The sequence below is a fragment of the Mya arenaria genome, chromosome 9 (assembly GCF_026914265.1).
Source record: "Mya arenaria isolate MELC-2E11 chromosome 9, ASM2691426v1".
Classification (NCBI taxonomy): domain Eukaryota; kingdom Metazoa; phylum Mollusca; class Bivalvia; order Myida; family Myidae; genus Mya; species Mya arenaria.
Genome location: NC_069130.1, coordinates 26,379,045 through 26,394,004, shown reverse-complemented (window position 1 = coordinate 26,394,004; position 14,960 = coordinate 26,379,045). Strand labels below are relative to the sequence as shown.

The 14,960-nt window shown below is 33.7% G+C and overlaps 1 protein-coding gene and 1 long non-coding RNA gene across 6 annotated transcripts in view; one reads left to right on the top strand and one right to left on the bottom strand.

The window, feature by feature from the left end:
- The first annotated feature begins 6,090 nt into the window (after positions 1-6,090).
- Positions 6,091-14,960, top strand: part of LOC128203694 (CAD protein-like) — a 70,332-nt gene continuing 61,462 nt past the window's right edge. For 4 of the 5 annotated variants that reach the window (XM_052905220.1, XM_052905219.1, XM_052905218.1 and 1 more), the window contains exons 1-7: positions 6,321-6,457; positions 7,573-7,842; positions 8,289-8,431; positions 9,375-9,516; positions 10,023-10,194; positions 14,189-14,374; positions 14,613-14,714. In XM_052905220.1, coding sequence (XP_052761180.1) covers positions 6,370-6,457; positions 7,573-7,842; positions 8,289-8,431; positions 9,375-9,516; positions 10,023-10,194; positions 14,189-14,374; positions 14,613-14,714 — 1,103 coding nt within the window. In that variant the 5' untranslated portion in view covers positions 6,321-6,369. Of the gene's footprint in view, positions 6,179-6,282; positions 6,458-7,572; positions 7,843-8,288; positions 8,432-9,374; positions 9,517-10,022; positions 10,195-14,188; positions 14,375-14,612; positions 14,715-14,960 lie in introns of those variants that run through there. The other variant, XM_052905217.1, reaches the window with a different exon arrangement.
- Positions 6,311-11,051, bottom strand: LOC128203695 (uncharacterized). The gene is made up of 3 exons (XR_008256011.1): positions 10,927-11,051; positions 7,678-7,811; positions 6,311-6,445 (listed from the first exon to the last, which is right to left on the bottom strand). It is a non-coding gene; the product is annotated as an uncharacterized LOC128203695 (long non-coding RNA).

Sequence of the window (14,960 nt, the reverse complement as noted above, 5' to 3'; positions counted from 1 at the left end):
CACAGAAGCTGTGTACTATATACAGATTGGATGGGGTCACTTATCCAAAAAATTAAGGGTCACTCGTCCAGTAAAATACCAGTTATTGGAGATTACTTATGTGTATTGTCTGCCATAAGGTGTCCAAATGACATAATCATTATTCATTTATGACATAATCATGATTCATTATATATTTTTCATTTGTCACCTAACACCTATCTTTATGGCATCCCTTAAATTAACGATGTGTGAATAAAGAACAAACAAACGATTGCATAGCACCTGCTATCATGGATAATAGGAGTATTGTCTCAGAATTTTGGGGTGTTTATAATAAGGAAGTCAATAAATGAAATCAAAGGATTGTCACAAGACCAAGTTTCCAAGTTTTATTTCAAACAACTCAGTTCATGTGACATGACAGCATGAGCATGTGAAAAAGAAATACATAATAGCAACGAGGCTGTTGTAAAAAGTTAACATTCAAAGAGAGGTACAAAGCAAATAAAACGGGAGAGACATATGTTATACAATGCTTTATATGAATATGTCGAGAGTTATAGAGTATCGGATACATGTGTTATTGTACAGTACAAATATATTAACATTTAGAACAGTTTTACTATTTCCTTCACAAATTTACACAACTTTTTGTATTTCGACATTTGAGTGTTACACATACACATTAGAGATTTAAATTTGATGACATTTGGATTGATATAGTATTTTTTATCAATAAATCGCTTTCTGCTATTGGTTAAAGCTTTACATTCAAGTAGATAGTGATATTCGTCTCCAATGCTACTGTTTGCTTGACACAAAGGACACTTCCTCGATGACATATCAAGTCCAATCCAGCTTCCTGTCTCAATAGGAAGACGATGGTTTCTGGTTCGAAATTTAATCATAAACTTTAACAATTTGTAAGGTGAAGTTTTTAGATAGTTCTCAATTCCGAACTCGTTCTTAAACAATTTATAGTTGTTGCATTTACTGGAAGTGTTAACAATGCTATACCATTCATTTAAAAACAAATCTATGAGTTTCTGTTTAACATTGCAAGTCAACCATTTATGATTTGGAAATATATGTGAATCCCATATATTATTAAGACCACATTTTATGAATATTTTTTTGACAAAAGAAATCCATAAAAAAGTATTGCTACGTATGTTTACATCAAAGATATAATTACTTAACATTATCGTATACATAGTTGTTGCTAATTTTGGGTACAATGGTGATACAAGTTTTGTCCAATATGAAATCATTCTAGTCTCTATGTCAATTGATAACGGTTTGACGCCTGTTTCACCGTATACTATGCAAGACGCGGTGCTTGACTTAACACATAAAATATATTTCAAAAATTTAAGTTGAACTCTTTCTAAAATTTCATTATTGCCATATCCCCAGCATTCACAACCATAGAGAAGTATAGGTTTGATCATTTTATTGAACAGATCTATTTGCATATCAATCGGCAGAGCTAAATGCTTACATTTGCTTAGAAGGCAGTACATAGCTTTAAGTGCCTGCTTTGATATTTCAACCTTAGCTTTATAAAAAGAGCCACTGTTGCTAAATACTAATCCTAAATATTTAAAACTATCGACCACGTCCAATGAATTGCCTTTATACAGAAATTGATAATCACGTCTTCTGCCTTTCTGAATAACTAGAATTTTGGTTTTAGAAGTGTTGACAGTCAGTTTCCATAGGTCACAGTATTGTTCATAAAGGTCAATAGCATTTTGAAGATCATCAGCTGATTCGGATATGATGACAGTGTCATCTGCATACAAAAGTACAAATAATTTCAGATAGGCGACCAAATTATTATCTAATGGGTGAGTATTACTACTGACACCGTACAAAACTGTACTATTTCGAAAATATTCATGCAGATCATCTAGATAATAAGAAAACAATAATGGCGATAAATTCTCGCCCTGGCGTACACCAATGGAGCACGGAAAGTAGGTTGAATGATTTCCATTAACAGACACACACGATTTTGCATGATTATACATCGATTTCACAACATCCAAAAACAGGCCGTTGATATTGTATGACATTAGCTTGGACCATAGTAAAGATCTATTTATAGTATCAAATGCACCTTTGAGGTCTATAAAAGCACAGAATATTTTTTTTTATGCTTTTGTAACAGTTCAATTATACAATTTAACACAAACATGTTATCAACAGTAGAATAACCCTGTCTAAAACCGGCCTGGTATTGATTAATTAGATCGTATTTGTCACCGAATTTCTGTAGTCTCGAATTTAAGACGGAGGTAAAAAGTTTTCCTATACAGCTTAGTAAAGTAATTGGTCTATAATTCGTAGGATCTATAATTCGTATACAGCATATAGGTCAATAAAGATTAAGATCAATACACAGAAGCTGAGTAAGATACACAGATCAGAAGAAGATAAAAATCAATAAACGAAATAAAAGTTTTTACAGATTCTACACATATGGGAAACACACAACTTTACGATTTTGAATCATTCATGTTTAATTGCTCCAGAAAATCGTATATTTGTTATTTGTTATATGAAACTCCTTGTTGGCAGACAGACCAGTTACTCCTCTAAATATTCGTGTAATGTGATCTGATTTGCAGCACTAACTCATTTTATTGGAAAGAAAACACTATAACACGATTTATCCAAGCACTCTGACAAATATTTTGTCTGACTATGTCCTATCACTAAAGCCATTGCTTATAAAAAAATTTTTTTAAATTTATTCCAATCACAAATATTGCAATCAATATAATATGCAATAACTACAAATTTAATCTAACAGAACAACCAAATTAACTACACGAAATATATATACCTATCCTTTTTACTCATTTTTCCTTTCAATTTATTATTTTAAAAGGATCATTTTATATATTTGGGATTGTTTGTACTGATGAATGTATTGGATACGGAAAGATCAATTATTTTTTTTGCATTTAAAGTTAAACTTTTAAACAAATTTAACATCTGAGGTTTATCCTTTTACAAAATATATTAACAATTATCTATATTTCTTATTTTGCAATAATGGTAAGAACTTATAAATCCTATTTTCACCTTTTACAATACAAATCATCAATTCAGACATTTTTACAACTACCAAAGAATGGTTTAGTATTTCATCTTATGACGAAATGAAAGTTAGAAATTCTGTGTTTGGTTTTATAATCCTCATGCTTCTTCAGCTAGGTAATCTTAAATTTCTATTTTGTTGAACAGGGTTGTTTTCAGCCCTGTTCAGTGTAGCCACAAACTCGACACTCACAACAGAAAATTCCTATTAATAGTTACAAATGTCGCCAGCCTATTTACCACCAAAAATATAGTTTGAGAAAGTGCAGACTATATAAATTACAAGCTATGTTTCAACTAACCGAGGTAGATTTGACAAAGCAAGAAGAAATCATAACGCAATATCTATTCAAATAATTTAATCTGTTGAACTTAGATAAAGATAACATTAAAGTTGTATCCCTGCACCAAAAAAATGAATGAACATCGAAACGTAAACAAAGAATTACTATCCACTCTAAGCGCATCATTCAATCACGTGACACAATGATGAAGCCAAGTGAATTTACAGTCGAAGAGAGATAATCCTGTAATGAGATAATGCAGTAAGTTAATCAGGTTTCTCTCCCTTGCCCTTGTAAAGAAGAAGCGGGAACTCCAAGCTTGATTGATCGTCGTGCACATCTTAAGTCTACAGAGATGTTTGTTTTACTTTGTTTTAGAAAACTTGATTGTTTCACTTGGAATCTGATGTTCTGATGGTAAGTATTGATTTGCATTTGTAGTCTTTAGTGTTTGTTTTGGGTTAGCAATGGATTGAAATGATCATTATTTCATTCAGCTGCATTTACTTAGTTTTGAACATCGAAACGTAAACAAAGAATTACTATCCACTCTAAGCGCATCATTCAATCACGTGACACAATGATGAAGCCAAGTGAATTTACAGTCGAAGAGAGATAATCCTGTAATGAGATAATGCAGTAAGTTAATCAGGTTTCTCTCCCTTGCCCTTGTAAAGAAGAAGCGGGAAATCCAAGCTTGATTGATCGTCGTGCACATCTTAAGTCTACAGAGATGTTTGTTTTACTTTGTTTTAGAAAACTTGATTGTTTCACTTGGAATCTGATGTTCTGATGGTTAGTATTGATTTGCATTTGTAGTCTTTTGTGTTTGTTTTGGGTTAGCAATGGATTGAAATGATCATTATTTCATTCAGCTGCATTTATTTAGTTTTTACGACATCAGCAGATTTTGTATTTAAACTGAAAATGGCAGTTCCGTGATATTCTTTTAGCCTCTTTCCATATACTAATATATATGGGTTTAGTTACAGATGATAACATACATGGATAACAGAAGTCACCATGGGAGTACGAGAGAGTAGGAGTGTTTGATTCCATAAATCAGTAAGTTCCATGTCAATGATTTGTTTTATGATGTACTGTGTTGTTGTTGTTGTAATCGCTTGTATTATATGTGTGTTTTATATGCTTTAGCCATTTAATTTAATCTGCCACTGCACATGATTAAATCATATAAGATATTAGACTGTTTACGATGTTAACTTATAAACATGTTATTATTCATTATCTTATGATTGTTTATATTTATATTTTCAGGACGCAACGATATTATATCTACATTCAATAATGTTGAATATAGAGATATTGAGGAACACTGTGTTTGTTAGCTTAGGAATTACATATGTATTCTCATCTTAAAACCTGGAATGACCTAGAAAGTTCAATGGTCTCATTGATCTCAATGATCATAACAGTTTCCCCTGCTTAGAACATCACGTGATAGCCCACGTGGGAATAACAAACGTGCTAAAGTGCTGATGACTTACCTGACGATATAGAAATAGAAGAGAGTTGGTGACATTATAGACAATGAAGGAAAAAAAGTTTTGAAATTAAAGATTTTATGCTAACTTGATGATGTATAAATATATATAGAGAGTGTACGTATAGACGGATGTTTGTGCAATTATTTTTGAAAATGGAAATTTTTGAAATGAATCGATTTCTATTGTTGCTGATTTGGTGTAAATATGAGAAAATATCGAGGATTTAATAACTTATTTAGGTGTTTCATCTGCAAATGTTTGAAATTATTTAAATTTTCATCATTTTAATTAAGAAACTATTTCTCTGTTGTATTTTCGAAGTATTTTTGTGAATAACAAGGCAAACATAGACAAACTCTTTCTAATGAGTACAGTTTGATTAGTTTATATATATATATATATATATATATATATATATATATATATATATATATATATATATATATATATATATATATATATGTAACACCACATGATGGAGTTCTGTTTGGATTGGTTACATTCTCCATCCTTGTTTGCCTTCTTACACAGCGACATTAATTTAATTGTCAATAAAACATTATCTTTTTATTTACCATCATGCTTCAATAAACCTGGAGCGGCCCCTGTGGTTGTTTTACACGGGGACTCTTAGTGTCACTGTGCAACATATCAGCACCTTATTAATACACACATGATCGTACTGTAGATCATAATGGTGAAAACCCGTATTAAACCCTGTTCATACAGCGCTATCAGCGCTTTGATTATTGTTGTTCCGTGTCTATACTTTCCCCAATTGCAAAGTTTTCATAAAATAAATAATAATTGTTCTTTTATAAATCTAGATATTAAACCGTTAAACCAATTTTAATGATTTGAAATAAGGTTCTTTTCCCTATTCAAACAAAACAAAAAGTTAAAAAAACAATCAATTAGGTTTTAATAATTCTAAAAGCAAAATTCAAAAATAAAGTGAATTAACTATTTTTCACTTGACTAAACTCATAAACATAATGATTTATTGATTTAAACAATAAATTTTCACTGTCAATATTTTTGTTCTTATTCTATGTTGTATGCGTTTCTCAACATCCTTCTTTGTGTATGTTGTATGCAAATGTGAAAACCCTTCTCCGCATATTTTGTATGCGTTAGACTATTTCTTTGTTGTATGCATTTCATACCGACTCCTTTTTGGTTGACTTATTCGACTCATTGTGACTCCCCTTGTTTCCAAATTGGCCATTTTTCACTTTCTCATGGCTGTTGCGACATGCGTCGCATTTAGTTTGAAAACATTCGTTCCTATTTAATGTAACGTTACATTTCGTCTGAAGATAAATAAAATCAATCTTCCATTTTTTGAAATTGAAATGTATCTATAAAATACCTCACTTGTGCTGTTGTTGTCGTTTCAGTGTAGCGAGCGTGGTGTTTTTTTCCGCGAGATAACCACGTGTTAATACATGTAAACATCATCGAATTATTGTCGAAGCTTAACAAAGATGGGTAAAGCGAAGCTCGTTTTGGAGAATGGTGATGTGTTTGAAGGCACATCATTCGGCGCTGAGCTCAGTGTTCCTGGAGAAGTTGGTAAATGTTGTTTGTTAATTGTACACTACAGCCTTTTTCATGGTCTATCCCTTACTAAGCGCCAATAATGCGCGTGTAGGGAACTGTTCTTAACATTTGGATATTCATTTTGTTCCGTAAACGCCACAAGTCGACTGTTTCATACCAATGGTGAATATATTGTTCACCTAACTCCACAATATTTACACATTAATTATTTTTAGCCAATACCTTTCTCTTCACTTTTAAATAAAAGTGTTTAATGAAACACCAATAATTAGTCTAAATTAGATTGACTCCTGTCAACAAAGAATCACCATTTAGGAAACATCTAGCAGGTGCCTGTCATTCTTGGCTAGGAAAACAACAATTGGGATATGGACGTATAGAGTCGCTAAATAAAAAATTATCAAGGACTCTGAAGTGGCTGTTTATATGGACTAATCCCTTACAAACCCAGTCACACAATATGTGGAGAACTCCTGTTATACATACTCTCAGTATTACTGAAAATATGCGGAAGTACGCTATTAAAAAAAGTATTGAAATTCATAATCCTAACACAATCCCTTTTTATTCCACCAAAATAAAGTTATAAAGTTGGGGGGGGGGGATATTAAAGTGAGCTTGTCTTGCAGATGAGTTGGTGGGTCAGTCTGTTAGGTATTGAGCTAACTCATGCAATGGTTAACTAAGTTAAATAGTTTGAAAACACAAAAAAACAGTTCTAGTATGACTTTGATTACAAACCATTTCTTTTCGATAGAGTTTATGGCACCTTTTCAACTTAAATTTCAACAAAAATATGGGGTCCGATATCATACAACAAAAGCATGGTGTCCGTTGTAATATAAGAATAAATTCAACTGCTTCCTAATGCCTCAATCCATATCAAAATATATGTGATGGTGTACCTGTACCTTTTGCAGTCTTGTTGAATAGTTTCAAACATGTTTTAAATTAAATTATCTTTCTTATGAACATCTACATGTACTTTCTTGTCAGTGTTCCAGACTAGAATGATTGGCTATTGGATACAGGTGTGACAGTCAGTACCTGTACTTTCTGAAGTCTTGTTGAACAGTTTCAACAATTTCAAGGGACATTTAAGTAATCTTTTTTTTATGAACTTTCAGTGTTCCAGACTGGAATGGTTGGCTATGCTGAATCTCTGACAGACCCCTCGTACAAAAATCAGATCTTAGTTCTCACATACCCACTTATCGGAAATTATGGCATACCTGAGGAGGAGGTTGATGAATACGGCCTCATTCGCTGGTTTGAGTCTGACCATATCCACGTGGCTGCCCTGATTGTTGGGGATGTCACCGAGAAATACAGTCATTGGAGTGCTGCAAAGTCGCTGTCCAATTGGCTGAAAGAACATAAAATACCTGGGATATATGGTAAACTGACTGAATGGCTTTTTGAGTCCATACATAAGAAACTTGGCTCACTTCAGCCTTTAACCCTAGCAAGTTTCTTGACATAACATAGGGTTAAGATTAATGACATAATTATAACGTTATCCAGAAGGGTGATCTCTCATTTTTAAAATTGAAAAAACCCTTCTCATCTAGTGTTATATTTGATATTTTGATAATAAAGAACTTTCACTGGACCAGTGGTCATAATTAGCACAAATTCACGAGCCGGAAACTAGATAATGGTTTCGGGATTATAAATTTTTGTTAACATGCACTTTTGTAAGAATTAGCTCAATTTGGGCTTGTCTATCCAAGACTAATATCAATGACTGCTGGGTATTTTCATTCATTGCCCCTTCTCCTACCTCAGTGTGTAAAGAAATATAGAACTAAGTTGATCGATTTAATTGACAATCTTTCTTAAGGCATTGATACACGCAGTCTGACGAAGAAGATCCGAGAGACTGGTACACTGCTTGGGAAGGTGATACAAGAGGGAGCCAGTTCAGAAGAAGTGGAGTTTATGGACCCAAATTTGCTCAATCTTGTGGACGAAGTATCCATTAAGGTAGGAGTGACCATATTATACTATGACGCTAGCATAGATAGGACGCAGGCAAAAAAATATGTGAAAAATCGTTTTAAAAACCTTAATTCTTTATACCAAAGATATAGCACAGTGAAAAGATGTCCAAATCAGCAGCCACAATATTTGATTTGTCGAGTTTTATTGAATCGTGAAAATGGCAAAAGTTGTTAAATAGTACACCACACATACATAAATAATAAAATAACAATCCTGATCTTGGTCTCTGTCGTTGAGAATTGTAAAAGCAACAGCCGTATATTGCATGTAAATGTTATCAAATGACAACACCTTCATTTAAGTATTACAAACACATGGTATAATGCAACAGCTACACTGCCATCACAACTGAGTTTTATACTTTGTATGTTACTCAAGCAAGACAGGGAGTTTTTCTAACCTTCACACACAATGATTCCACTTCCCGATATGCATTTTTATCTAAATACATAAACATATTGCATAAAATACATATACAATATCGGAACTTTAAAAAGAATGAAGTACTTCCTATAATTGTATTTAACGATGTTTGAATGTCAGTTGACTGTATTTCTACCAATATTTTGTGAGTGGGACCAAAGCCCTTGGAAAAATACTGATACTAAATTTGGAAAGTCATAGCCAATGGTTATTCAAAATGGCTGGAAACTAGGCTTATAAAATAACAATTTATCAAAAGGAATTTTCAAGGTCCATGCTCAAAACCATCAACAAAAAATTGTTGAAATATTATAAAACTTTAGAATTACGAATTTTGCTTATGTGAAGGTGCTTAATTTGGACCCCATTTTAGCCCGAGAAAGTACACTAAGTGTACATTGCAGGAATAATTTATTTTGCTGATTTTAGCGACATAGGGTCAGGTTTTGTTGATGAGCATGTACTGTGGGGTTCTAAAAGTAGATGGCCAATTTGATTTCAGGAGCCTATGACTTACAATGCCAAAGGTGATGTGAAGATAGCTGCAATGGACTGTGGAATAAAGTACAACCAGATACGCTGTCTGTGTGAGAGAGGGGCCTCAGTGACAATCCTTCCCTGGAACTACCCAATCGACATGAAAGGTGGGCATTTGCTATTTGCATTGTGTACTGACTGTGTCTTGATACATGTTTATTACATCAATTTGCATTAAAAAAAACTTGCAAAATACCCTTATTTAGTAAAAACCCTCTAAAATACTGTTTCTCAAGGCCCTGGCCGAATAATCCAAATGTAGAAAGACAACGCTGGCTGGATGCATATCTGCTTATGGTGTTGGCCCAGAATATTCAGTCCATTCCCCTCCTGAACAGTATATATTTTCCCCCTGCCCAGTTAAAAACCCCTTTTAATAATTGTTTTTGGGATGAGAGCATTGTTGACCTCTAAACATATATAACAATTGAAGCAATATAGTCATTAATTTGTCAATAGGTTTGTTGAATAAAAGATTTGAAATAGAATTGAACATTATAAGAATCATGTTCGTAAATTCCCCTTTTTGCCAATAAAACGTTTTTTTGCCATATTGAATGGCCCGCAACCATTCCATAAAAGTGGAAAAAAATCCAAACTGCTTTATTTTCAGAGTATGATGGATTATTCCTAAGCAACGGCCCTGGGAACCCTGAGATGTGCCAGGAGACTATTGATCATCTGCGCGCTCTGGTTGCCAATGACAACATGAAACCCATATTTGGAATCTGCCTTGGACATCAGCTTCTGTCCCTGGCCATAGGGGCTAGTACTTACAAGATGCCGTAAGTACTGTGGTGTGCACAAAACTGCAAATTTAATCATTTAAATTAAAAAAAAAAAACCCAAACAAGATGTATTGAAATGATATGTTAGTATTGGTTGGGCAAGTATACAGGAGGTCTATCATCGGTACCCAGACTATTCATAACATATATATATATATATGGTAAGTACAGACAACGTGAAAACTTTTTCTTCTTCACAGGACATTGTGACAGGTAAACACTGAAAGTTTACCTGTCGCACCAAATTTTTACTTGTCGCAATGTTACAAACAGTATTCAGTTACATCAGCCTAAACCTTGATTTTAAGCCTCTTTTTTAAATAAGTTTTTTAATTCCCCATTATAACAGGTTTAGATCTTTTTGGTTAGATTTGTCCTACAGTACTATAATAAATTACGAAAAAACCCAAACATCATGTAAAAAAAATCATTTTTCTGATCTTATGTCATATTTTTTTTCTTCCCTTGCCTCCCAAAAAAAACTCATATCTGGTTTGTCTACCCATGGAACAGCTAGGTCTTACTCTTCTAATTCATCTCTAAATTAAAGATACAGTACGGTTATAAAACGAATTGTACTACAAGTCAAACTCAGGCACAACATTTATGCAAAAACGAAAGTAGAGATCTCGGAAAAAAAGTCAGCTCGGTATATTAATCATCATATTTAAATCCCTATTTAAATTAACACGATTGCCGGGAACCACTTCGCCGAAAATAAATACATACGGAATTTTGTAATTTCCGAACATTTCCGTAAAATAAAAGTATAACAGTAGCAATGTGTACACACCGGTCTCAAAAATAGACAGTAAGACCGGTGTGTACACAACGTAACAGTAGAGTACGAGCTGAAATCGGAACCATACTGTACGCGTTTTATCGGCTTTTACGAAAACATGTCGAAATAGTGATACACGGATTAACACGCTGAATAATCATGATATAATAGTTAAAAATAACTCTGAACATTTATTTAGAAACTGAAAGTAAATTTTCCGAAAATAAAACGGTGCTGACTTTAATTTTTCACCGGACATTGTGACCGACCAAAACAAAAGTTTGCGTCGTGCTAAACTGCTGACCGATTAGCTGACCATATAGGAATAGAAGAAATTTGCTGACGAATTGATGACCATATAAACAAAGAAGGATTTTTATTTTTTAAGTTTTTCTGTTTGTTATGTTTGTTTTCAGTGTTTTAAATGTGTTAATGTTATATGAAATAATTAATTGAATTGACGAATATTATTTTTTTGTTATTCCAAGAGCGTTTCGTTGCAGATAGATGTCTTTTTATCAGTAAAAGATAGAAAGAAAACTATCTACATCCAGGCCACACCACGTGGAGGCGCTCTTACCATGGCCCATTTTTTTTTGAGTGAATGAGCTAGTGAGTAGTGATTGATTGATTGATTGAGTGATTGTGTGATTGATTGAATGAGTGTGCTAGTGAATAAGTGAACAAAGCATATGTTACAGTGTGCTTGCTGAATGAATAATGAAAGCTTCAGTTAAACAAGGATTGATTTGTTGACTGATTGATTGATTGAATGATTGATTGACTGGCTGCTTGATGTTTTGAAATCATTTAGAACAATTTTGGCATATGAATTCAACATCTACATGTGATATATCGACTGGTGCTTTTACGCAATGTTTATGAAACCATTGGGAACACTTGTTACACTGTACTTGATCACCTAAGCATGCAGGTAAATTACACACACAATAATTTTCTATTGAAATGAATTTTAGCTCTACTGGCCAAAGGCCAGAAGAGCTTATGCGATGGTAATGTGTACGTGCGGTCGTGCGTTCGTGCGTCTGTAAACAATTGCTTGTGAACATGATACAGTCTTCAGTTTTGATTGTATCTTGATGAAACTTGTACAGTATCTAGATATCCATTAGAGCTGAGTTCCTTTCGAAAACCAGCCAGATCCGCCCATGCATGCCTAGATTATGGCCCTTGATAGTATAAAAAAAATGCTATTGTGTAAACAATTGGTTGTGAACACGATACAGTCTTCAGTTTTGGTTGTATCTCGATGAAACTTGTACAGTATCTAGATATCAATTAGAGCTCGGTTCCTTTCGAAAACCAGCCAGATCCGCCCATGAATGCCTAGATTATGGGCCATGAAAGTTTCAAAGAAATGCTTTCTATTTTTAGCCAGGTCTGCATGAGCGAATTCTATTTTTAGCCAAGTTTACATGTACATGTAAATTCAAGTCTAGAGTTAAGGGAGACAATTTGCAAGTCTAGGATTTTGAGAGACAATTTGCTTTTTGCTTCTGCAGCTGATTTTGTGAATTACTCTGCCTTGTTCTTGTTGAAAGCCCAAAGGCCATTTTTTAGCTTTAAGTTCTGTAGTTTGCGCATTCATCTTAACAAAATTGGTTGTGAATGTTTAAGTTATGCACCTGGTGTCATTACTGGCCACACCCAGGGTTCACAGGTTTGGTAAACATAAATCTGGAAAGGTTTGAAAATCCTTTTGTGTGTTCGTGCATCCATCTCAGCACAATTGATTGTGAATGTTTGTTCAAATTGATCAATGTTGTCCTAGGATGCCCTTGACTTTGACCAACTTTTTTTAACTTTTAAAACTACAGAAATTTTTACTATGAGTACAGTTTTGAGAGCATTTTTTTTTGGTCAGATGACTTTTACTTGGCACATATTAAAATAGTTCATGCAACTTATCTGCTTAAAATACTTTCTGGGCTCAGATGTTGAACGTGCTACGTTTTCAGGTAACCCAAACACAAAACATAAACTATATGTCTGTTGCCTTTTACCCATACATACATGCTCTGGATTGATATGACCACAAAAACCATGCCAGTAGAGCATAGGCCCTTTTAGGCCTCTTGTTTGTTTTTTCCGCCTTCCACTGATCGTTTTTGTAGTTCTTTCGTTTCACATTGCAAAAGAGTTTTAATATTTGACTCATATATTTTTTTGTCATCTTTTGTACTTTTGTACAAGCGCAATTGCCTGAATAAAAGTCACTTAATATGTATATATAAATATCGGGTTTCTCTATACGTTACATTGGTCAGCTAAGAAATTGGACAGTAACTTTCCAATATCGAGTTTCCCTATACGTTACATTGGTTTTCCTTCTTTGTCTATATGGTCAGCAATTGGTCAGCAACTCTCTTCTATTTCTATATGGTCAGCTAATCGGTCAGCAGTTTAGTATTGACCCAAAAGTTTCGTCGGTCAACATGGATATATACCGGACATGTCCGACTGTCCGACGGACATTCGCATTGTCTGTAAGTATATTGTGGGCTCGGACAATTAGAAGGTCACTTGTATAAAATGCAGTCTGCCAGTCAATATTAGAACTAATAAGTAGTGATCATCGAACATAATCCAATAATCATTGCTGGGTGATAATCAATTGGTAAGAATTCACGATTTACCAATGAGTTTTTTAAATGTCTAAAAATGTTAGTGATAAAATATTTTTTTCATACATGAATGGCAACGAAAAGAAAAAGGTGTAATAGTTAATATGACATAAGAGGGAAATATGATGATGTCATAGTTTCCTGTGACAAACAATAGAATGGCGGCGCTTATTGTTATGATGTGTTTGTAAGGTCCATGAATCTTTAAAGGTAGTTTACGTTGTTGTTTTAATATTATGAATGATATCTTTTATAGGATGACAAAATGTCAAATTCTTCTGATTCGGGTTGCCAAACTGTAACTACAAAATAAAATAAAATGTGTGTGTGTGTTTTAATATATGTTTCAAAAGCTTGATACTGAAGATTACTTTATGCCATTCCCCAATAATGAACCTAGCGTTCTTACATAAAGCCTAATAATAAAATTAAGTCTACCTACCTACCTGTTTTTGGCCAAGAAGAAACCAAAACCACACAATTATGTCTTGGCCATGTCACTGTTCAGATGTAAATACACTATATATTGTATGGCTAACAATTTAGCAATGTTCTACCATTCCAGGTTTGGAAACCGAGGCCACAACCAGCCATGCATGTACAGCGGCTCAATTCGCTGCTACATCACCACACAGAACCATGGGTTCGCTGTCGATGCCACAAACCTCCCCAAAGGCTGGTCAGAGCTCTTTGTGAATGCCAACGATAAGACAAATGAAGGCATTGTTCATGAGACTAAACCAGTGTTCAGGTATTCATTTGCTTCATAGAACAGTTTTAAGAGAGAATATTTTTATAATCACAAAAATATGCTGGAACAAATCGTGAAGATTAGTAGTGACTTGCAGTCAATGAAGATAATGGATAAAATGTTTGGTCATGAATGTAAATTTTCTTTGGTTAAAATTATTTGGTTATGTCAGTGTTCTTTCAAAATTTAAGTTAATAACTTTTTCAGCTAAACATGATAATCAAACTTGTTATTTCAGTGTACAGTTTCACCCAGAACACATGGCTGGTCCCCGTGACCTTGAACATCTCTTTGATGTGTTTCTCGATCAAGTTAGAGGCCATAAACTGATGAGATACAGGTCAGGTTATAAGCATGTCTGTGCTTGACTCTTTTTTCAGAAGGGGAATGGAGCTGAATTTTTGCCCTAAAAAGGGCCGAAAAATTTACTATAAAGCAAATATCAATGAAATATGTTTTTGGAGATATGTGATCTTGTAATGTGGTCATTATTGTGAGTCATTGCGCTTGGGTAATTAATCATTCATTTTATTAACAGATAAAACCAATAATTCTTGTTTTAAAAAGCAAAATATTTAACTTCTTA